The 24,111-nt window shown below is 39.1% G+C and overlaps 2 protein-coding genes across 2 annotated transcripts in view; one reads left to right on the top strand and one right to left on the bottom strand.

Annotated features, from left to right (window-relative positions):
• Positions 1-809: 809 nt before the first annotated feature.
• Positions 810-17,920, bottom strand: CATSPER2 (cation channel sperm associated 2). The gene is made up of 13 exons (XM_044660013.1): positions 17,832-17,920; positions 16,409-16,520; positions 14,850-15,000; positions 13,732-13,902; positions 6,028-6,200; positions 5,288-5,443; positions 4,896-5,020; positions 3,484-3,662; positions 3,133-3,232; positions 2,753-2,800; positions 2,166-2,281; positions 1,768-1,953; positions 810-863 (listed from the first exon to the last, which is right to left on the bottom strand). The coding sequence occupies exons 1-13, from the start codon at positions 17,918-17,920 to the stop codon at positions 832-834; spliced, it is 1,638 nt and encodes a 545-aa protein (XP_044515948.1). The 3' UTR covers positions 810-831.
• The window catches only part of PDIA3 (protein disulfide isomerase family A member 3), a 22,589-nt gene continuing 16,231 nt past the window's right edge, over positions 17,754-24,111 (top strand). The window contains exon 1 of the mRNA XM_044665081.1: positions 17,754-18,094. Within this exon, the coding sequence (XP_044521016.1) occupies positions 17,919-18,094 (176 nt within the window). The 5' untranslated portion in view covers positions 17,754-17,918. The remainder of the gene's footprint in view (positions 18,095-24,111) is intronic.

The following is a 24,111-nucleotide window of genomic DNA, read 5'->3' as shown; positions in this document are numbered from 1 at the left end:
TGCTGTGAATGAATTGATATATGCAGATCCTGGTGTGTTGCAGAGGTAACAGATTAAACCCAGAATGGCTTATCAAAAACTGAGACAATGATCCTTTCCAGATGATTCACAAGGAGAGGGGTGGCCCTGGGAAATGAGTGGTAAAAGTGTTGTTGCTTAATTATTTGTTATTTACTATGCATTCTACTTTTAAGTAAAAGCCCTTTGCCTTACTATGATATTACATGATTAATTGTGACAGCAGAAATAGGGGCCTATGAACTGTAGACTAAAACAGAAAATCCTCTCCTTGAGTACTCTGGAACCAATAGTAGTCAACATTAGAGGGCCCTTTGCGCTACATGTAGTTTTAGAATAAGGCTAGCAGTTTAAGGACAAATTAGGTTCATAGAGGACAAGTTAAGAGCAATGTCTCATATTTCTTCGCCAGCCATCAATAAGTTACTAGTAACAACAGGCACAATCTCCCCAATTAAGATCTATTCCCTTAAGACAATGGGGAGAGCCATGGCAAAGGGTTCCCCTATTTTGGTAGGGACAGGAATTTGGGAAGTGGGTTCCAGTAGGATAAAGATGATAGAGAAGGGAAAGGTAGGATTTAGTTGGGACTAGGATTAGGGACACTAAGGCAGTTGACTCCAGGGGTGTCTATGCTGACTTCTTCAGTTGAGTGTGCCTTTTGGTAGCCCTCTGAGACATAGAGAGGCAGGGAAAGAACTTCTAGATACATTTATTCAAACATCTTTTGTCTGGCACCCTCCACTTCCAACTAATCCTTTCTCCATCTTTCTCTTGGTTTAAGATACTGCTGCAGCTATCAGTAGTTGTCCTTCAGTGGTCCTCCAGGTTTATCAATGCTTTAACTGTGAAAAGAATAGGCTGTGAGATTGGGGTTCTCTAGTTATCCTGAAGAACATAAACCCTGAATGAGGACTGCATTTGTTGGGTTTAGGGTCCCCACATCAAGTTGAATTTAATTTTTTATGTGTGTGGCTCCACATTTTTGCTTGGGTTTATCATGTACAATGGAAGCTAATCTTGGATCTGTCTTTTGATGTCTACTTCAAGTTAATGCCAGGAACTAGAGAGGCAAGTTTACTACCCTCTTCTTTTCACTAAACAAACTAGGATCCTCAAAGCAAGATAAAAGAGATGGAGGAGTTGCAAAAGAGTAGAGGCAAAATTTTGAAGTAATCAAAGTTTGGCAGCCACTCACTGTTGACTTCTTGTTTCCCTTATACCTAGTGTGTCCAGTGCTTGTATGCATTCTCCTGGCTATGCAATCTACTCCTGTAGTCCCACAACTTCTTCAGGTTCCCTTATTCTCCTTCGGATTGTATAGGACACTAACTGGGTGGCCTTAGCTCTCTTACTTTAGAGCTCAGGGCATGGTCCCAAGTCTCTACTGGGTTCCATTACGGGTACTTTCTGAAGTTCTCCCATCTGGACTCAACTATTTTAGTGTTACGCTCTCAAATCCCCTTATTCTCCTTCCCTAATCCTGCTGTAGTCCTAACCTTGATCTGGAATTTTGCTTCTTGATTGCTGGGATGGGATCTGAAAAGCTGAGTGGCCAGAAGAGAGAAGCCATTTTGCAAACTACTAACTGAGCTGAATTAATTTCTGTATTTAAGTCTTTGTATTGACTTCTGTGTAGCATTCAACTGCTTTGAACTTAAAATTTATGAGGGAACAGAGGTCCCTCAAACCAATGGTTTAAGTACCTCTTGGTTAAGTAATTGTTACTGGACCCCAGATGCTTCTTACCTGCAAATTCTTGTAGCTGTTTGCGTTCTTCTATGTTGTGTTGAAGCTTTTCTAGTAATTCAAAGTATCGAAAGAGTGAATCTCGGGGCCAAACCACCTCCTCGCCATGGTCTGTATCCATCAATCCAGGGAGATTCTGGTGCACATGGGTCTCCCAGTCTACCTGCCCTGTATTCTCAAGGTTCACTGTAGGGAAGAGCTGTTTTTGAGAAACACATCTGGAGTACGGGATAGAATTAAGTATAAGGGGAGATGACCAACAGGTGTTAAAGGGGAAAATGGAGGAGGAATGTGAGAGATAAAAGGGTATAACACTTTAGTGTCAATATCCAAATAGAGAAACCTCAGAAAGAAAATGCTAGAATGTTTAGTTCTGAATGGAAAGCAGTTCACCTCACCTGAGGCTTTTTGAGGTAGAGTCTCTCCTTCTGTTGGGACAGGTGTAGGAATCTGAACTACAGACTTTGGTAATGTCGCTTGTGTCTGTGTTTTAACTGGGTCAGCCTTGTTATTTCTATGGAAAAAGGTGACTTTTATTGCTTGAGCTATATCCAGAAAGTATGACTTCTGGTATACTCCTACTTCTTGAACTCATCTTTAGACACTGTAGCTGAGATTTTAGGTCATAAATAGGGTAAGGTCCAACGTTTTCACAGAATTAAGGCCTGAGCACTTAGGATTTCAGTCTGTCACTATCAGCCCATATTTTATAGAGTTATCCTTGCCTCTCACACCTAGTCTGTCTTCCAAACCCACATCCATCCTCATATCTACCATCCCCATCTATGTCCCCAAGTCCTGCTCCCATCTCCACAGCCCTATCACTTCCCATTTTTCCTATATTTCCCACCCCCAACCTCCATTTCTACTATGCATTCCCCAATTTTGTTTCCCCTGCCCTGACACTCAGCTTTGTCTGTCTACTTCCTCATTCTTTACCAGCCCCCTTTATCTTTGTTCTCACTCATTAATGCACACTCCTTACCCCACATATTTGTTGTCTAAATCCTCCTCTGAGGACTGCTGCTGTCTCCTGTTGATAAGAGAACAGAGAATGAAGGGAATTGCACTGGAATCTACCTGCTGAAAAACAAAGAGGGGAATAAAGGATGGAATTCAGGCCATATGAGAGGACATTGGGTAAAAATGGTCGGAAAGGAATAGAATATGCTAAGGTGAAAGGCAGGGAAAGATTTGATGCATAGGTACTTCTTAATGGCAAATCTGGGGATTGAGAGCTGGGCAGAAGACAGATCAGGAAGAGGCAAAAAGGAGGCTTGATTAGAAGTTGGGAGAGGGAGGGAGGTCAAGGGATCCTTGAGAGGCCAAAGTTGGCTTTGAGAACAGAGAGGGAGGGTGGTGGACCTTTTGATGATTTGGCGCTTGAACATGTCTGCTTTCTGCTGCACCTCCATATGTGTTGCCTGCTCGTTGATCTCATTCCTGATTGCCTGGAAATTTGTAACTGCCACAAAAGGCCATGAAGGAATTGGGTTGGGTGAATACTGAAACAGACTAAGAAAAGCTGGGAGAGGCTGGAGGACCAAAAGAAATATACCATCCAGACCCAGTTCCTTCTTACCACATCCAGCTCCTTTTTTACCCTCAATCACTCAACACTGGTCCTTTAACCCTCCTTCCCAAGTTACCCCTTTCCCCAAGCTTCTCTGACCATATAGGTACTCTCCCCAACCCTGCCCTATAACCCTTGCTTACCCATCATAGCTACTATGATGTTGCGGAAGATGATGGCGCCAAGCAACAGCCAGAGGACAACATATATACTACTGAATGTTTTATTTACTTCAGTCACCTTCCAAGTATCCTGAAGCAGTTCATACCAGTGATCCAGGGTGAAGAGGATGAACACTGACACCACAGAGTTGGGCATATCCCTATAGAAAGGATATGGGGAATAAAAAAAGAATAAGGAATAGAGACAAGAAACTAGACTTCTCAAGAACAAAAGCCAGGACCCCAGAGTCATACCTTTGAAACATTTCTAACTCTACCATTCTTTAATTTGCTTACCTAATCATCCCTCAGTTTGTATTTGTATAGCTACACTTTTTTCTCTAAGTGAATAATCCAGCTCTTATCCTATTTAACTTCATCTTATTCCTCTCACTTGCCAAATTCTCCACTGGGGACTCCATCTAATATATCACCTGCAAATTTAATAAATCTTTATTCATCTTAGTTGTGAAAAGACATGTAAGTATCTATGTATAAGTAATGTGTATTCCATGTTTATAAATAACTCCATCACTAAATTGTTGCAAAAGGTCTCACACAAAGGTGATTCTTCCCCCATCTAATTTCTCTTTTAGTTCCTTTCAACTTCCTGAAAATATTAATGCTGAATAAAATGAGACTTTGAATCTAATGATAACAGTAACTGAAATCTGTATAATAATTTTAAAGGTTGTGTTTTGCTTTGCATTTACAATTTCATTTAAAAATTTATTTATTACTTAGAAGTGGGCAGCTAGGTGGTGAAGTGGACTCTGGCCTGGGCAAGTCTTAACCTGTTTTTCTCAGTTTCCTCGTCTATAAAATGAGCTGGAAAAGGAAATGGCAAATTACTCCAGTATTTCTATCAAGAAAATCCCAAATGGGGTTACAAAGAGTCAGACACAACTGAAAAGTGACTAAACAATAATGACTTAGAAGTAATCACTAGGGACCTTACTACAAGACTATTGGGCTGAGCTATGACTACTTTCCGGTAAGCCTTGTACCTTATACATACAAGATAACTTTCCTCAGATTTAAATGAACCATCTATTAGCAATCAGAGAATATCTGAACATTTTCACAGGGGATAAATGAATATAACTTAAGATGTCAAGAAGTATGCTTGGTATAGTCTATGTGATGTGTAATCTAGACTGTACCTAGAGTGCATATTGTTCCCTAACTCTATGGAGAGGTCTTTCTGTACTCAAGATCACAGCCAATATCACTTATTATTTATATTCTCCAACCCTCCCCTCCCACCCCCACCTTGCTACATTCTCCAGTTCTTATGTCTGTGGTCTCAAACTTCACCTCTTTTTTAGTTCTGCTCCCTAGTTCCACCCCAGGTTCCCTTTACCTCCCCCAGATTTGCCCTTGGTCCTGCCTACGTGAAGAACATCTGGAAGGTCAGGTCCTGACGGTCTGAGCGGGTATAACCCTCAAAGAAGTAGATGCCACACAAAGCAAAAATGTAGAAGAAAATAAGCAACAGCGCCAGGACGAAGGTCATAGTCTAGAGGCCATGATCAAAGGATAGTTGAATTAGGCCAGACCAGTCTCTCCCAACAACCCAACTCAGTCCCACCCAGGCATCTGACAATATGATCCTCATTTCCAGTCATGGACCTATTCCTTTCCAAATTATGGCAATCCAATCACCAACCCACTTCTGTCCAATAAGGTATTGGCCATTTGGCCCATTCATCTACCCCCTCCTCTCCTTCATATTTGGCTCCAACTTCCCACATTACCCCTTTTCCTTGGTTTTTGCAGTTATTACCTTAAGAGCCCTGACAAGGGCCAGGATGATGACGCGAACTTGACGGAATCGTGCAAAGAGTTTGAGTGACCGTAACACCCTGAAGATACGTAACAACTGCAGCCACATTGAGTCACCTGAGACCCCTATCAGCACCACCACCTCAGGAAGTGTTGACTGTGGGCACCACACAAGTTTTGAGCAAAGTACTGCTGTTAGATACTCTTCCCCAAATATTACCTTTCAGACTCTGTTTTCTCCTCCTCCACCATGCCTACCCCACAACCATTGTTCCCTGAGATATCTCTAGAACATTGTTTACCAAGTTCTCTTTCTGGGATGTTTCCTCCTTCATTAAGCACTATTTCTAGGCATGACCTACCCAGCTCCTAGTTTTCAGAAAAGTAGGAAAGTTGAGGGAAGCAGCAAAGTATCCAAGTTTCTTTTCTTTGTATGACCCAACTATTAACCTCAGATAACTTGCCTAAATCCATCTCCTACTCTAGATTCTTGTAGGCTGCTTCTTCCTTTCCTAGGCTCATATCTTGAATATCCCCACATCCCCTTTTTTAAACCCTTACCTTCTGTCTAAGAGTGCTAAGTATTGGTTCCAAGAGTGGCAAGGTCTAGACATTTGTCCAGGGTCACATAGCTAGGAACTGTCTGAGGCCACATTTAAACCCAGGACCTCCCATCTCCAGGCCTGGCTTCTCTATCCACTGAACCATTTAGCTGCCCCTGAATATCACTTTTAATCTTACCATTACAGTGACAAAGAAGTCAAAGACACTCCAGGCATTTTTCCAGAAATCGAAGAAACTGTATAGCCACATAAGGAGGATTTCAAATATGAAGACAAACAAGATGAACCAAGATCCCACCTCCAGAGCCATCATTGCTGGCAACATTTTGATGTCTGTGGTATTCACTATCTCTATACAAAAGAGGCAGGAATAAAGGTCAAAGGGAAGGGTATAAAAAGGGTTTGCCAAATGACTTAAATAAAACACAGCTATCATATATATAAACTAAACTTCTTGTCAATGTGTTGTCTCACTTTCCTTAGGCAGCTAGGTGGCACAGTGGATAGAATGTTGAACTTGGTACTCTTACTAGCTGTGATCTTGGCAAGTCATTTAAATTCTCTCAGCCTTAGTTTCCTCATCTGCAAAATAGGGATAATAAAAGTACCTACCTCACAGGGCTATTGTGAGGATCAAGTGAAATAACTATAAGGCCCTTAGTACAGCATCTAGCACATCATAAATACTATAAAAATGTTAGATGTTATTATTACTCCTCTTCTCATTTGTAATTCTATTGTCACACTGAAAGGGGAAAGCACAAATCCCTGCCACCAGCTGCTGCCTCATACCTGACTGATGGACAATTTTTAAAGATAAAAGGGAACTGAGGTCACTTCATCCACTTTAATTTTGATAGAAAAGAAAACTGAAGCCTAGAGAGATTTATTGACTTGCCTAAGATCACACTGTGGAGAAGCAGGGAATAGTGTGGTGCAGTGGCAGGGATGGGGGAATTGGAGAGCCAGATTTGGTATCAGAAGCCTTTGGTTCAAGCATCTTTGCTATTAATGTGTAGCATTAGGTAAGTCACTGTATTTCTGGGTTTCAGTTTCCTAAATTATAAACTGAAGGGCTTGAAAGCTTAGACATTTTCTAGTTCAACTCCATTACAAATAAGGAAACTGAGACTTAGAAAATCCCTTAACCTCATTCTTCTTATCTGCAAAATGATAATACTTGCACTAATAGGCTTATTATGAGGAGATTGCTTTGAAAACTTTCAAGTGGGGGGCATCTAGATGGCTCAGTGGATAGAGAATTGGGCCTGGAGACAAGAAGTCCTAGACTCAAAAGTGGCCTTGAAACACTTTCTAGCAGTGTGAGCCTGGGCAAGTCACTTATCCCCAAATGCCTAACCCTTACCTGTCTGTTGTAGAGTTGTTATTAGAACAGAAAGTAAAGGTTTAAAAAAAGAAGAGAACAGAAAAAAACCATTAAAGTGTACTTTCAAAATACAAGCCATTATTCAGATAATGAAACATCAAATTTTGATCTAAAATCCTAGGAATTCTTCAGCTCAATTTAGAAAGTCATAAAGACGCTAAAAAAAAATTGAGCTAAGAGTTCTAGAAAAAGTCACAATGACCTCTAGATTAGGACAATAAGGTATCTGTAAAATGGTTGTGTTTGAATACTGGACTATATTTAGGAGTAGTTATCTTGAGGAGTGGGTAGCAGATTTGAGTTAATTTCTTCTTCTAAACATGCCAGGCAGTTCATATGCTTTAAGACCAATATTTCCAGGATAGAGGACTGTCTCCTTCTCCCTCTCAGTCCTAGAAGCTATACAAAATGCAAATATATCACAGAACACTAGACAAATACCAGATTGGCTTCAGGGACAATCAGCTAGTTGGTCAACAAGTGTTTTTATTAAGCATCCTTTACATGCCAGGCACTGTGCTAACTAAGCTCTAGGAATACAAATAAAATCAAAAGACAATCCCTGCCCTCAAGCTCACAATCTAATGGAGCTGACAAGAAAATAACTGTACAAACATGTTATCTACAGAACAAATAGGAAATAATCAACAGTGAGAGGAAGCACTGAAATTAAGAGGGTGGAGAAGGCTTCCTGTAGAATGTGAGATTTTGGATGGCTTGTGAAGAGTACACGTTGAGGTATAAGGCATAGAAGACTAGAAATATGAGGAAGGGGGATGGGGATTGCACTAAACTATGAAGGGGGTTGATGCTCTTTGAACATCAAACAAGATTTTTTATCTGATCTTAAGAGGAAAGTGATAGAGAGCCCAATTGTAATAATGGAGAGATCAAGCACATGATTATTTGTAGATATGTTCTAATAATAACTTATAGTAATACTCTTTGCATTTATATAATGCTTTAAGGCATATAAAGTTGTTGGGAGTTCTTTTAATTTATTTGCTGTTTTTATCACGATAGCCTTGGGAGAGGAATATTCTTATTTACATTTTACAGATGAGGAAATTGAAGCTCTGGAAGGTTTAATGACCCATCTCTGGATTATAAAGTATTAGAAATGGCATTTAAACTTAGATCTTTGGACTCTAAAAATCAGTCTTCTTTCCCCTATGCCATAAAGCACAATTTGCAAAATCACTTAAAATCCTGCTTATATAATCACCAAGGGAAATTTCTTATGGAGGATATCTGTATGACATCTCCTCAAAAGGTTAGGGGGGTAAACCAACCTCTTTTGTTTCCATTTATAATCCATTTTGCATCCATCATGTATCAATTTATCTAAACTCAGCCTGCATTATAGCTCACTGAAAATTACTAGGGGCAGCTAGATGGCTCAGTGGATAGAGTCAGGTGTAGATATGGGAGGCCCTGGGTTCAAATGTGGCCTCAGATACTACCTGTGTGACCCTGGGCAAGTCACTTAACCTCTGTTGCTTAGCCTTTACCAATCTTCTGCCTTGGAACCAATATACAGTTTTGATTTTAAGATGGAAGGTAATTTTTTCGTTTAAAGAAAGTTACTGAGATTTACTTTTACTTGTGTAAAGTTTTATTTCATTTTTAAAGGGTCTCTTTTCTTTCTGGATTCAGTGGCTAAGTTTATGTTCACCCTATTGATAGCCTTTATGATTTTAAAGTCCTATTCTGAGGTCCTGTTGTGATATGGAGGAGATCTTGGGTCCTCGAAGGTTATGCCAATAGGCAAGTAGTATTCTAATATATATATTTTGTTTCCCCAGGCTAGTCAGTATTTTGAGGGCCAGGACTGTTTTCTTTTTGTTTCTCTAGTAAAAAACTGGTTATTGCTGTGGAAATCGTTTTTATGTTACCTGCCTATGTACAATCAGATCACTGATGTATTATAACAAAGTTTAAAATTAATATCAAACTTTTAAGAATAAAAATAAGAGGATAATATTAACTTCAATTAAGCCAATTGCAATATAACCATTTAAATCAACTATTGATGTTGAAAAACAAGGAATGATTAGAAAAACAAATACTAACACAGACTAACTATCATTGAGTAAGGAAGTTTTAACATGTGATTACCATGAGGCAAAAAGTACTTGAAATTCTTGCCAAGCAACAAGATGTCAGCCAAGAGAAATGCTAGTTTAGAATACAAACCTGCTTACAATATTTTATAGAGGAGGAAATGGAAGATTATAAGCTATATTGCCTCATAAAACAATAAAAAATAGTAGGTATAAAAAATAAATTTGCAGAAAGTGTGGTGAAAGATCCAACTAATTAAAATTACCCTGAGGGTATTTAATGATGAAACTGTAAGAAGGAAAATGGACAAAAATTGAAAATATATAAGTAACAAGAGTGTGCTACAACCAGCTTATATTGTACAACCACTGGTGGGGTGGTGTTGTTTTGTTTTGTTTTTTCCCCAAAGGGTCTATGAGGTATGAGTTGCAAGGTGTGTTTTGCCTCAGCCAAAGTTGTTTTACCTAATTTTTACCTAATTTATATACCATCCTCAGAATACACTTTGCCATATTTAGCTACTAAATTCTCTTAAAAAAATTTTTTTGTATTTGGACCTAAACTAACATTTGTCAATGGAATCAACAGAATAAATTTCAACATTTGTTTCCTGGGGGGTGTCTGTGTTTAACTTCTTATATATTCTGGATTAAATACATTTTTTCTGAAAGCAAAAAAAAAAAAAAAAAAAAAGAGGGGGGCAGCTGGGTAGCTCAGTGGATTGAGAGCCAGGCCTAGAGACAGGAGGTCCTAGGTTCAAAACTGACCTTAGATACTTCCTAGCTGTGTGACCCTGGGGAAGTCACTTAAACTCCATTGCCTTAAACAAACAAAAAAACTTCAGTTGATTGTTAAGTTTTCACTAGGAACATTTATACCTCAGAAATCAAAGTAAATGCTATAAAAAGGTCCTAATTTCTTGCTTTTTGATGGTCTTGACTTGAAAAAGTGATGAAAAAACTATAAATAATGAACATTAAATCTGAATTCATGCATAAATTTTTTTTCTCCAGAGAGCTAATTAAACCATTTTCCAATATGACAAACTCTTTTCACCAAGACAATAAGCCACCATCTTTGGACTCTAACATTGCAGTTCAAAATGTACTGTAGAAGGAAGTAGAAATGACATTGAAGGAAACAAAAATGAGAAGAATAGATGGCAGTGGGAAATCTATTCTGGAGGCAATACTACTTAAATGATTTCCACAGTAATCAGTGTTCTAATTGCTAAATCCAAAGGCATTTTTTTAGTCTTTATTTTTACTTGCCTACTTTTTAGTTTTTGACACTACTGCCTACCCCTTCTTCCTAGATATTTTTCTCTTCCCTTGTCTTCCATAAAACTTTCTCCTTGGTCCTCCTCTTACCTCTCTGAATTCTTCTGAGTGTCTTTTTCTGGAGTATCATTCATCTCTTAATCAATAAGCATGTGTCCTGGAAGGCAGAACCAAGATGGCAGAGAAGGTACAGGGACCTATCTTATTTCTACCAAATTATTCTCCAAAAAAGCAATGATATAATGCCTCAAAAATGGATTCTGGAGCCACATAACCCACAAAAACACTAGATGAAGTAATTTTTCAGCCCAAAACTTAGAAGGCCAGGAAGAGGGATCTAGTGCATGGAGTGGAGGTGGAGTACAGAGTGCCAGAGAAGGCCCTACCAAGGCAGCAGGCTTTGCAGCTGAAGCAGCAGCCAAGGATTCTGGAACTCTCAACTACAGATGGTAAGGAGGGTTGAACTCAGGAGGAGATTACAGGGGTCTCTTTGCTGGTTCTGAGTGCAAGACTCTCATCAAATTGCCCTTACCCAAAATCAGGTTGCAGTCCTGGCGACCAGTCTCAGGGTGAGGAGGACACCAGTACTTGCAGCCACAAGAGTGCTTGGGGTTACTCACAGAACAGAGCACATATGGGAAAGTATTCAATACATCTCTCTTTACATCATACCACTTTGGAAGAACTGAAAGCAGATAGATTCCCAGTGCCAGCTCTGAAGGCAGCTGCACAAAGAACCCAAAGCTTGGAACAGTGCTCCCTTCACCACAAATACAGAGCTCAACTTAACAGTTCTTTAAACTAAAAGAAAAAGATAGGAAAATGAGCAAACACAGGGAGATGATTCTTGTAATGCCCAAGAACTTTGTCATCAATTAGGGCAGTAAGAAGGAATATATGTAGATAGAGGGCAAGAGTCTGAGCTGAATAATTGGGAAGAAATAATATTTTAAAAAAGAAGGATGTGTTCTGAAGATTTTTTTCTTTCTTTTCTCTACAGTCTGCTTTTGCATCAGCTTCCTGGGTTCATTTCTGTGCATATGACTGCCAAATCTATTTATCTAGCCCTAATCACTTTCTTGAACCATAGTGCTACATCATCAATGGCCTTGTTGGACATTTTTACCTATATGTCCCATCACCAATTCAAATTTGACATGTCCAAACCAGAATATATTATTTCCCCCAATAAACTCACCCCTTTAAACTTCCCTATTTCTGATGAGGGAATGCTATCTTTCTAAATATCAAGAATATCACAATCTATCATTTCTCATAACCAATAAGTTGTCTACTCTTACTGATACTACCTCTACAACATCTCTTTTAATTTGTCCCTTTTTCTCATTTTATGGCCATTACCTCTTAATTAGTCTCCTTGCTTTAAGTCTCCCTCATCTCTAAAACATATGACACATAACTGGCCTGGGTCTGAATACATCATGACTTCCTATTGCCTCTAGAATAAATTAAAAACTTTTCAGAATGGCATTCAAACTTTTCACAATTCAATTCCCAGTCACAATGTGGCTACTTTCCTAGACTTGTTTCATGTTACTTCTCCTTTAATTTACTGTGATCCAAATTGGCATCCTAGCTGTCTCCTTTACCTGGAATGCAGGTCCTCCTTATCTTTGCCTCCTATTATCTGTTGCTTTTTTTCCTAGGCTTAGCTCAAGTATCATCTCCAGCAGGAAGCATCTTTATTTATTTATTTAGTTTTAAACCCCTTACTGTGTATTTATTCAAAGGCAGAAGAAAAGAAAGGCTAGGCAATAAGGGTTAAGTGACTTGTCCATGGTTATACAGCTAGGAAATATCTGAGGCCACATTAGAACCCAGGTCTTCCCATCTCTAAGCCTGGCTTTCAATCCACTGAGACATCAAGCTGCCTGGCTTTCCCACCCCTACTCCGAGCAGGAAGTCTTTTAGGTACTCTGATACGCTCTTTCTCTCCCTCCAAATGTTAGTACTTTCTTTTTCAAATTACATGGCATTTATCTGTTTATATATTGTAGTCTGCCAGGAAAATGTTAGCTCCTTGAGAACAGAAACTGGTTCAATTTTGTCTCTGTTCTCTTGGCATTGATACTAAGTATCAGTTCCAAGGCAGAAGAGTGGTAAGGGTTAGGCAGAAGGGGTTAAGTGACAAGCCTAGGGTCACACATCTAGAATGTGTCTGAGGCCAGATTTGAACCCAGGACTTCTGGATTCCAAGTCTGGCTCTCTATGCACTGAGTCATCTAACTGCGTCTCTCTCAGCACTTTGTTTATTATTATTATGATTATTATTAAAGATAGTGTTTAATAAGCATTTGTTAAACTGAAGATAAGTGAGGTGATGGTGAGGGTACCTAAGCTGCCCTAGATGGGATCAAATCATCAGGCCTGGATAAATTACAGTCCAGGGTGCTAAAAAAAACTGGCTGCAATTATTGGTCTGCTAATAATGATCTCTGAATTATATGTCGAGTGATTTCCCCCAAAAAAATCATAAAGTATTAGAGATAGGCAAATGTCCTGTTTTTCAAATAAGGGAAATGGGTGGAATCTGATTATATTGATAATGGTATTATCATCCATGAATTTGCTAAATTGGTCTTCCTTTCTTCAGTCCCCAACAGGCTACCTATGCTTATGAAATACTGCACATTTTATTTTCCTAAGCTTCCCTGCCCTTATTTCAAGATCTTTATGGTTTTCCTATTCTTTTTGTGTTCCCCATTCTAAAAGGCTTGTTTATCTGTCCCACCCTAATATTAACTTGTTTCAGGAAATCCTAAACAAATTCAAAGGGAATTGTCTCCCAAGCCCTTCCCTCCTCCAATCACTCCAAGGTCTTACCTATTTCAACCATGAGTAAAATGGTATTCAAAAAGATGAGGAAGATAATAAGGTTTATGAAGGGACGTTCTGCTTCCCATTGAGGAAAAAAATGTCCAAAGTAGAGTCAATGCAGTTGGCATGTTTAAATTCAGGGTAGAAGTGGGAATCAGGTCAAGTTTGGGGCTGGAGAAGCCAACATGTGTGTGTGTGTGTTAGAGGGATGTAGAAAGTATATAAGAGGGTAGAAGCTGGGCTAGGGGAGAAAGTTGGGTCCCCTAGCTAAGGAGTGGGAGTAGAAGATGCTTTATTGTAACTAAAAGGATACTTTCAATGACCCAGCCAGCCCAGAGAGAAAGAGGGGCCCATCGATTACAGCGCACCCTGAGTCGACATTGCTGCCTCTGAGAGAACAGGATTCGGTCATGCCCAGGCTTGATAGTGAAGCGGACAAGATGTTGATGGTCTCCTTGCATCATTTTTCTCATTTTAGAAGGATCTGTGGTGAGTATTTTCAGAGGAAAGGAGATAAAGAGGCAATGAGGAATTGCATTTAGGATTGAGGGACAAATTAATCAGTTTTGGGGCAGGTCTAGATCCTTAAACTGAGGCTTAACAGCCTGAACTAACGTTCAGCTTATCCTGTTACTCTTTATTGCAATAGTTAACTATCAAATTGCTTCGAGTAAGAATATTAGCATTTAGTTTTGAAGTGGCCTGAAATATCCCACAAACCTGCCAAGTAGCTGAATACAATCAAAAGAACATGGAAACAATAACTAGTTGATTAGAATGGGGCTACCTTTCAGATAAGACATATAGGTTGCTTAGATTCACAATTATGAGAAGATTCCTTATATCAATCTTTAGATATAACCTAGGCTCTTTGGTTGGGAGTTCTCTGAACAGCAAGTATAGTTTTCTAGTCATTCAGGACTAGGTTAAAACAATGCTAAATTTCCACAATTACTGCCTTCATTAGGGTCTTTGCAAAAAAAAAGAAAAAAACAACTTGAAAGTTGCCCCAGGGTATTTAACATATCATTATTATTGCCCAAACAAATGACCCCTGCCTTAGTATCTAATCAAGATAAAAAGTCTTCTTGAAAACTCCTACCCACCTTTACCTTTGCTTTCTTACTTACCTATCTTACTTTACTATACTAGCTAGCTATCCAGGCACAGAGTATTGCTATATTCTCTTACAATAAAGTTTGATCCCTCGAAATGGAGTTAGTCTGTCAATCAATTCTTTGGATGAGACCCAAAGAGCTTTTATGAACCAAATTGCTTTATCAAGCTTTTTCCAAAATTAGGGCCAGCCACCATCTTTTGCCTGAATTTCAAGGTTCCCACAGTCTTAGATCCTCTTTCTATTCCCTTTTAAGTTGGAGGCTGTTTTGATAGACTGTGGATAGGAGCCCAGTGGAAATACAGGTTACTGACCAAGGAACTCTCGTAGGTTATACCGAGGCACAGCCTGGCTGTAGCCCTGCAAATGCTCAATGAGAGAAAAAGTGTCGATGAGTCTGGAACGCACAGCATCTGCTCTGGATAGCACTAGTGTTGCAGGTGCTCCTGAGGGATTAGGTGTAGTCTATGAAGAAAAGAAGGCATTAAGAGCAACAAATTGGGAAAAAATATAACAAAAACTTCTGACAAAGATCTAATTTCTCAAATTTGTAAGGAGCTAAATCAATTGTATAAAAAATCAAGCCATTCCCAATTGATAAATGGTCAAGGGACATGAATAGTAGTTTTCAGATAAAGAAATCAAAACTATCAATTAACACATGAAAAAGTGTTCTCTCTCATAATTAGAGAAATGCAAATCAAAACAACCCAGATACCACCTCACACCTAGCAGATTGGCCAATATGACAGTAAAGGAAAATAATAAATGTTGGAGGGGATGTGGCAAAATTGGGACACAAATATACTGCTGGTGGAGTTGTGAATTGATCCAACTATTCTGGAGGGCAATTTGGAACTATGCACAAAGGGCTTTAAAAGATTGCCTGCCCTTTGATCCAACAATACCACTGCTGTTTTTGTATCCCAGACAATAGGGAATAATATGTGTACAAAAATATTTATAGCCATGATCTTTATAATGGCAAAAAACTGGAAAATGAGGAGGGTTTCCCTCGATTGGGGAATGGCTGAGCAAATTGTGGTATCTGATGGTGATGGAATAATATTGTGCTGAAAGGAATGATGAACTGAAGGATTTCTATATGAACTGGAATGACCTCCAGGAATTGATGCAGAGTGAAGGGTGCAGAACCAGGAGAACATTGTACATAGAAGCTGATACACTGTGGCACAATCAAATGTAATGGACTTCTTTACTAGTAGCAATGCAAGGATCCAGAGCAATTCTGAGGGACTTATGAGAAAGAATGCTATACACATCCAGAGAAAGAACTGTGTGAGTAGAAACACAGAAGAGAAACACATATGCTAATTCATGAGGTTTGATTGGGGATTTTGAATTTAAATGATCATTCCACTGCAAATATTAATAATATGGAAATGGGTTTTGAATAATGATACATATATAACCCAGTAGAATTGCTCATCAACTCAGGGAAGGGGGAGGAAAGAGGGGAGGAAAAGAACATGAATCATGTAACCATGGGAAAATATCCTAAATTAATTAATAAAATAAATAAAAGGCATGTTGAAAGGAGTGGCCAGTGGCAAGGAAAAATGAAACAAACCAACAAAAAGAAGGCATTAGATAAGGACAATGGCCCTGTTAAAAGCCAGAGGAACTGGTGGAAAAGATGTACCAAACCATGGTATATAGAAGGAAGATCAAAGTTTTTACCCTCACTCCCAATCACCTTCATCTTTATCCTTCAGATGCTGCAGGGTCTCCTACCTAGTGAATTGCCCAGAAGAAGCAACTGAGTACACACTCTAAGTGTCCCAGTTTCACAGCTGTGGATTTCTAAAACAGAAGACCAAAGATATAAGGGGAAAGTCTCAAAGCAATTGACCATATACAGTTGAGGAATCTCTTGCACAATTCTAATCCAGAAGTCTAGGACACCAGACAAGTAGACAGGCAAACTAAGGAAGAATGGCTGTTGAAAGTCAAAAATGGAAAAGCTGAGAAAGGAAGCAGAGAAAAGTGAAAGCATGGAGAAGTGGACAAAAGAAAAAACAACAGCAGAAAGAAACATACAGATAGCAGAGTGGACAGACAAGAGGAAAGGTACAAAGGAAAACAGGAAAGGGGAAAAGCTGGACTAAAAAGACAGAAAGAAGAAAAGGAGGAAAAGGGAGATACAATAGGTGAAGGTGTGACAAAGAAGTGAGAAAAGTAGGGGAGAAGGTGAGAGAGGAAACAGGGAAGTGAGACAGTAGCAGGAAGGAGGCAGATTTGAAGAGGGGAAATGAATGCGAGCCCTTGAGAGTAGTTTGTTTTTGGCATTGTTTCCCCAGAGCTTAGCAAAATGCTTGGGTATACAGTAGGCCCTTAAGAGATTGCTAGCTGGCCTGAAATGAGAGGTAGCAGAGATGAAAGATAAAAGAAAGAAATGAAAAATGGGAGAAAAGAAAAAGTAGAGGAGAGAAAGAAGAGAGAGAGAGAAAGTAAGGTGCAGCAAAATATAGGCAAGGCAGGAGACAGGAAGGAGAGAAAAGAAATATGGTAGTGGGAAAGCAAGAGGAATGAAAGCAAAGAAGGAAAAGGAAAATGGTGATGTAGGAGAAAGAAAAGGTAAGAAAAAAGTGATGAAAAGAGAAATGTAGGGGAAGAAACACACGAGGAGCTGTGGGGCAAGAGAAGAGATGAGGACTGGGAGAGATGAAAAGAAATAAGTGGAGAAAGAGAAGAGACACTTCAATGCTGCTAGTGCATATAAACTGCTGGTATCCCCCGCCTGGATCCCTTCCTGAACTTTTCAAAGGCTCATGCTCTCCTCCTCTCAGTCCCTACTTCCTACTCTGACTCAGCTCCAGATTCTCTCCAGCCAATGGACCCTCTGACTTCACTCCGAAGGCTTTCACTCAACCTCCAATCAACTATGTCCCTCCTGGGACTCTTCCCTAGGCCTCCGTGTCCCGAAAACAGATCCCAAGGTACCCACGCTGCTCCCAGAACTAACTGGTTTAGCCCAGACTCGCTCCCCTCTTCCCCGAAGATCTGCGCAGCCGCAAGACCGCCTTTGCTCGGTTCCACCCGCCCCCTCTCTCTTTGTCCCCTCCTTCTCGCCCCGCCCCCTCCCTCTCGCCCATTCGGCAGTTACCAGGTTGCCCCAGCTTGCTCTAGCCCAAGCAATCCCAGCCAATCCAGAGCTGCCACAATGCGGCACGAGCGCCGGGTGGGGGTTGAGACTTCCGGTTGCTGGGGCGGCTGGTTTCAGACCGCGCGAGGCTGATTAAGGAGCATCACACGAGCTCGTCCCGCACCGCTACCGGGACAACGCCTGGACCGGCCCCACCCGTCTCCCTTCCTTTCCTCCTTCCCTGTTTTGACCCCACTCGCCGATTCCGCTCGCCGCCATGGCCGTGCGCCGCCGCCTCGCTCTGCTCCCAGGTCTGGCGCTGCTCCTGGCCGCGGCCTGCCCGACCACTGACGCCACCTCCGATGTACTAGAGCTCACGGACGACAACTTCGAGCGGCGCGTGGCCGATACGGGCAGTGCCGGCCTCATGCTGGTGGAGTTCTTCGCGCCCTGGTGAGGAGACTCGGGGCTTACTGAGAGGCCTGAGGGAGAGAACCTGGCTGGGATGGGGGGGGGGGTGGTACGTGGAGAGCCTAGGAGCTCGAGGCCAGTAGCTACCGCCGCACCTTCAGACCCTATTCCTGTCCTAAGAAGGGCCCCCTTGGGAGAAAGGAGAAGTTCATCCTCGGCTTTAACACCTGGGGTTCTCCACTACTCCCCTGGCTCTGGTCTCCTCGAGTGGGGGTGGGGGAGAAGCCTCTCAGGCCTCACTGAGCCCTGGGCTGGGCCACATCATTGCCGGTGTTGTTGCAGCATTTCCTCATTGCAAAGTGTTTTAATCAATTTACCTACCCCGCTTGTAATCTCGTCTTCTTCACTTATGTACACTTTGTGGTAACTTTTTCCTCCTACAGATAAGACTGCTGAGGAAACCTTATTCTCTGTAGTCATGTATCCCATTAATACGAAGAGGCATTTGGGCCCATGGTGAATTTTCTTCCCTTTCTTGCCCCATCCCCGCAGTCTTTGGTTTTGTGACAAGGTTACTTCTGGCCTCAGTGCAATCCTGAATAGTTCTTAAGACTCTTATTGAGCAGTCTGATAAATATGAAGTTAATGATTGTTTCTAGGGCCTTGTGTACAAGGTACTTGAGAGGAAAAGTCGTGACAAGAATAACATTTTAAATTTGTTACCTAGATGACCGTTATTTAAATAGATTAAGGAAGGAGCTGTTGGGATTGAAAAATGCCTTCAGATAGAACTTTCCAAAGCAAATTCATTTTTAAGAAACTCCCAAATTGACCCCAATGTGTACAGTACTTATTGTTGGAGGAGGAATTGGCTAGCCCCAGTCACAGCTACCTAGGAATGTGGATTCTAATGAAGACAGTATAAATCAGAATAGCTAATAAAGTAAATCTTTTAAAAATATTTTTTCAGAAATATTCACTTTTACAGCAAAAACTGACAGGAATGCCTCAAGTTAGCTTAACAAATCCATACTTTCAAAAGCTCAACCTCCCTCATTTGTTTTGTTCTTTACATTTATTGTGTTTCCCATTCCTAGTACCTCACTCCTTGGAGACTTGACTATTGTTGATGTAGATTGACTATGTGGTTATTCATTGTTGGTTAGTGTGGACCACTTTGCAGTGTATTGGCTTTATGACCTTGGGCAAGACTCTTAACCTTTCAGTGTTCCAAGCAGCTTTACCAGAAGTTGCTGAGAAGGCCTTTCATTGGAGGAGTAAGTTCCCTCAATGGACAAAATTGCCAGACTGAACTCAATTCCTCTCCCCCTTGTGACTAAAAGGATGCCTCAGAATTTCTATGAATGCTGTAGTCCTACAGCTAGCAATTTAGTGATTTGTTATATTAAAAAGAATTCTGAGGCTTTTATCATGTGATCTAGGCTTCACTGAAAATTTATGTCTATAAACCATGGATAAGTCATATAACTTCTCTAAAACTTAAATTCCTCAAATTTAAAATAGGGACATTCACATCCTAAGCCTCATTTTTGTTGCAAACTTCAAGCACTCTGAAAATGTGAGTTGGTGCTATTTGTTATAACCTATAATATAAATATACTGTCTTTAAGGAACAACATTTCTCAGCCTAATGATAATAAGTTTGACTAATTCTCAACAATGCACATAGTGTTTTCATATTCATGAGTTCATTTGATGCTTTAAACAAACCTGTTAAGGATTATTTACTCCTACTTTACAAATAAGGAAACCAAGGCTTGACCATGGTCATGAATTCCTGTTAGATGACTCTTACACTTGTGCTCTTTGTAGTATGCCACACTGCCTATGTTAATATATGGCCTAGTGTTTAGTCCTCTTGTTCCCTGAAACTAGAATGAGTCAACTATAGAAACTCAAATTTTGTTGATTTTTATGGGGTTAACATCAAAAGTGAATTGCTGAGGAGCAGTTGGGTAGCTCAGTGGATTGAGAGCCAGGCCTAGAGACAGGAGGTCCTAGGTTCAAATCCGGCCTCAGACACTTCTCAGCTGTGTGACCCTGGGCAAGTCACTTGACCCCCATTGCCTACCCTTACCAATCTTCCACCTATAAGTCAATACACAGAAGTTAAGGGTTTAAAAAAAAGAAAGAAAAAAAGTGAATTGCTGAGGGATATAGGTTGTGTTATAAAGCAAAAATTGTTCTAGTTAGTATCATCTATTCTTCATTTACTCTGATAGCTTTGAAAACCTAACACATATTTACAAGTGTTTTAAAAGTGAAGGCTTTCCTCCTGTCTTATGCTATATATCATAACTTCAAATTAAATCTATTCTTAAACTGTTTAATGGCCTTTTTCTAAAGACTACATCTCCCATCATGCATTAAACCATCCCAGGAAATAGGGTGTGGATTCATGCTGTGGTGTCTGTTTTTAATTGGCTTAGGAGATAGCATCAGAAAGATAAATTTTCTGTATAATTTGGAGTTATCTTTAAATGGTGCTAATACTCAAATGCAGTCTATAAAGGATTTTTAACACAAATTATTAAAATTCATGTTTTAATTTTTTCAGCTGGTTATAGTTATTGAAAAGTGCGTTCCTTTATAGACACACAGCTAGCTACCTAGGATCTAGTCTCACCCAAGTCATTTAGCTTTAGTTTTCTAATGTGTAACATGAAGTAGTACCTATTTCACAGTTCTGTGGAAGGACCACAAAGGATAATAACTATAAAGTACTTTGCAAACCTTAGTGCTATATAAATGTCAGGAATAATTACTAAAGTAAAAAGTTTCATAGTAGAGTAAAATAAACTTATTTTAAGCAAATGTTGCTTTTATATTTTGAAGAGCTTTCTAATCTAGTGCAGTTATGACTTTTTTTTTTTGTCCTTCCCTTCCCCTCTCTTTTAGTTCCTTCTTGAAATGGCATAAAGTACAACTGAATTTGCCTTACATCATTCTTCTGTTTGTTTAAATTTTCTTGAAAACTCAAGGCTAACTATTAGGCATAGGTAGGAATTAAAATGACTTTCTCCTAAGGCCTTTAATGTCACCAATATGTTCTTTGTCCTTTAAAAGAATGATATTGCACTGGCATTTTGTCTGAAACTTAATATGCAAATAAAGTTTTTGAACATTGGAAAGTTAAATGTGTTTATATTTATTCTACTTGGAACAGTAAAAAGAGCTATGATTTCCAGTCAAGAATTTGGATTCAGAATTTGGCTCTTCCCCTTGCTACTTGTCACTTTGGTCAAGATACTTTGAAATCTCCATTTTCAATGCTTTGTTATAACTGAAGACATTGATCTCTGGGACCTTTTAACTCCAAAAGTTGTCTTTGAACAAGCCATGTTCGTTCCTGCTTTAATACTCTTATTTTACTGGGTTGTTTTTTTTCAACTCATAGAATAACCTATACCTTCCTGTGAAACCTTACTTGTCCTGTTCAGGACCAAAAACCCATTTCTTTGCAAATTCTTCATCATCTGTATCCTTTCTTTTCTGAACAGGATCTTGATATGTTAAATCTTGCCTCAGTCAAATTGTAAACTGCTCCAGAGAAGTACCTTTATATTTTGTATCCTCCAATGTCCAACAGAGTCTTGTATCATATAAACTTTAGGTCAACAAGCATTTTAGTACCTACTATATGCCAGACACTTTTCCTGGGGGTACAAAAACAAAAAAAATTGCCCCTTTAAAGGTGCTCATGTTCTATCAATAGCATTTTTTTAAAACTACTTAATGAAATGAATAGTGTTTGGTAAGTTAGAATTCCAAGTACTTTTTTAGCTTTCCAGATTTGACAAAATATAACCAGTAAAAGATTAAGCATTCTCTGTAGTAGAAATATTGGCACGTTAGGCTAGACTCGTAATACAGAGATCTAAATGTTTGCAGATAGGGCATACCATTCTTTAAGACTGAAAGAACCTTTTAAACAATCATTAGGACTTTGACTTGAACTAAACAATAATCAATGAATCTCTTCTTAAGAAGCAACTTTTAAAAGTTGGAAAAATTATGAATGTTTTACTTATACCTTTTCAATTACATGTAATCTAAATTAGTTTTTTTTTTTTTAAATTTCAAAATTAACTTTCTCTTCTTTTGTGGTTTCCTCTATCTCTTATGTAGTTAAGAATTCTGCCCTCTACCTTACCTGTGAAAAGGACCTAAATTTATTATGTGACCTTTAGTATTTGTCACATATACTTTTTGAATTTATTAGAGTGTGCAATGTGATATATTGGTCGAAACATAATTTCTACTGAACTACTTTCATGTTTTCCCAGCAATTCTTGTTATATTGGCAGTTCTTCCCAAGTAATTCATGATCTTGGATTTGTTATTTATTAAACTCTAGTTGATGTTAGTTTGTGAGTCTTATCTAGTCTAACATGTACTTTTTGAGGGGTTTTTAGTCAGCTTATTCTAGTGGAAGTTGATATTTGGTTAATTTAAAACTCATTTTCAAAGCATATTTATGTCTTATTTGGTTTTAATTTTCCCAAGGATTCTCAAAGGGATTTCTGGCAAATACAATAAAATCTCTACCTTAGATAAATTTTTTCCAATTCCATAATCTCATATTATGTTCTTTTAAATGAAGTTTCATGATGATCATTATTATTTTAATAGTCTTATTGATGGTTAGAATACATAAAGATGTGATCTCATTTGTATTTGAAGTACATTTTACATATTTGAAAGGCAAGGTGAATCATGAGTTCTTTAGTGATTTATAGGCAATTGAGCCTAGAGGTGGTCATCTTACATCCCTTTATTGTTTTTCCCTCGTTTCTGTAATTGTTTCTGCTCTTAGTATTGGGAAATGTTATAATATCAACTTCTCTGAGTAACCCCTTGGCAATTTCATTGGCTTTTGATGTTCAGCTGATTATGCTAAGAGTATACCTTGCTCTTCTGATTTTGTTGTACACTTGGGCTTGCGGATTTCATGAATACTCTTGGGGCAGAGGAGCAGGTGTCCCTAAAAGAGCCCTCTGGACAGAATTAGTTGACAGTGTAGCCTCTCCCTGATCATCTCTTGTAGCCAGGTCAGGTGAGCAGTTTAACTCATTAAACATGGCAGACTTAAATACAGGTATCCTGTCCCCATCAAGGTTTAGATAAATTGTGGGTCAATATAAGAAATTAAATGGGAATTATTTTGAGGATCTAGTGGAAGCTACAGAACAGTGATTCCCAAAGTGGGTGTCACCGCCCCCTGGTGGGTGCTTCAGTGATCCAGGGGAGCAGTGATGGCCACGGGTGCATTTATCTTTCCTATTAATTGCTATTAAAATGTAAAAAAAATTAATTTCCAGGAGCATTAAGTAATATTTTTTCTGGAAAGGGGGCGGTAGGCCAAAAAAGTTTGGGAACCACTGCCACAGATGATACAAAAAGTTTAGAAACTCAGAAGTGCATGAAGTATATGTATAGGTTTTATACAATATCAACATTTTATCTTTTAATGTCATCAGTAAATTTTTTTTATAAAGTTAAAATAAGTAAAAAAAGTTTGTGAAAAGAATGCAAATGCCAGCAGATGACACACAAAGGCTAGAAATGTCTTTAAAAGCCTAGTTACTTATAAATGAATATAAGTTGTATTTGTAAACACCCCATAAAAGAAAAAATTCAAGACTTCTCTTGGTATGAAGGAAGGGCCAAAAAATTTTATGCTGATTTTCCAGATCAAGGAGTCACCACACCCCTAAGCCCTGCTCAATGTGGAAGTGATATCTGTACATTGATTTTTTTTTTTTATGCTATGTTGAAGTTCAATTGAGAAGGAAAAGGTCAAGTCTTCATTGCTAATAAAAGTGTTGGTTGCTGAAATCTTGATGAAAATTGAGGAAGCTGCAGTAGTACAGTGGAAAGAACATTTATTCTAAAACCCAAGTTCATGCAAGTCTTCCTGTGCATTATTTTTCTTCTCTTTAAAACAAGGACTATTATTACCTCTCTGAATCATTTGATTCTGGGAACTAATCATTGTTTGCCTTAATTTTTTTCCTTTAAAAAATAAAAGATTATTA

This window comes from Gracilinanus agilis, chromosome 2 (assembly GCF_016433145.1).
Source record: "Gracilinanus agilis isolate LMUSP501 chromosome 2, AgileGrace, whole genome shotgun sequence".
Classification (NCBI taxonomy): domain Eukaryota; kingdom Metazoa; phylum Chordata; class Mammalia; order Didelphimorphia; family Didelphidae; genus Gracilinanus; species Gracilinanus agilis.
This window is presented reverse-complemented; position numbering and strand designations above follow the sequence as displayed.

Bases quoted from the DNA above. Each gene is read 5' to 3' on its own strand.
- CATSPER2 (XM_044660013.1), bottom strand. From the start codon at position 17,920: ATGGCGGCGAGCGGAATCGGCGAGTGGGGTCAAAACAGGGAAGGAGGA. The intron at 5,021-5,287 runs GTAATAACTGCA...CATGGCCTCTAG, and splicing joins CCCTTGTCAGGGCTCTTAAG to ACTATGACCTTCGTCCTGGC. The intron at 2,282-2,752 runs GTAAGGAGTGTG...CTTTTTCCATAG, and splicing joins TTAGACAACAAATATGTGGG to AAATAACAAGGCTGACCCAG.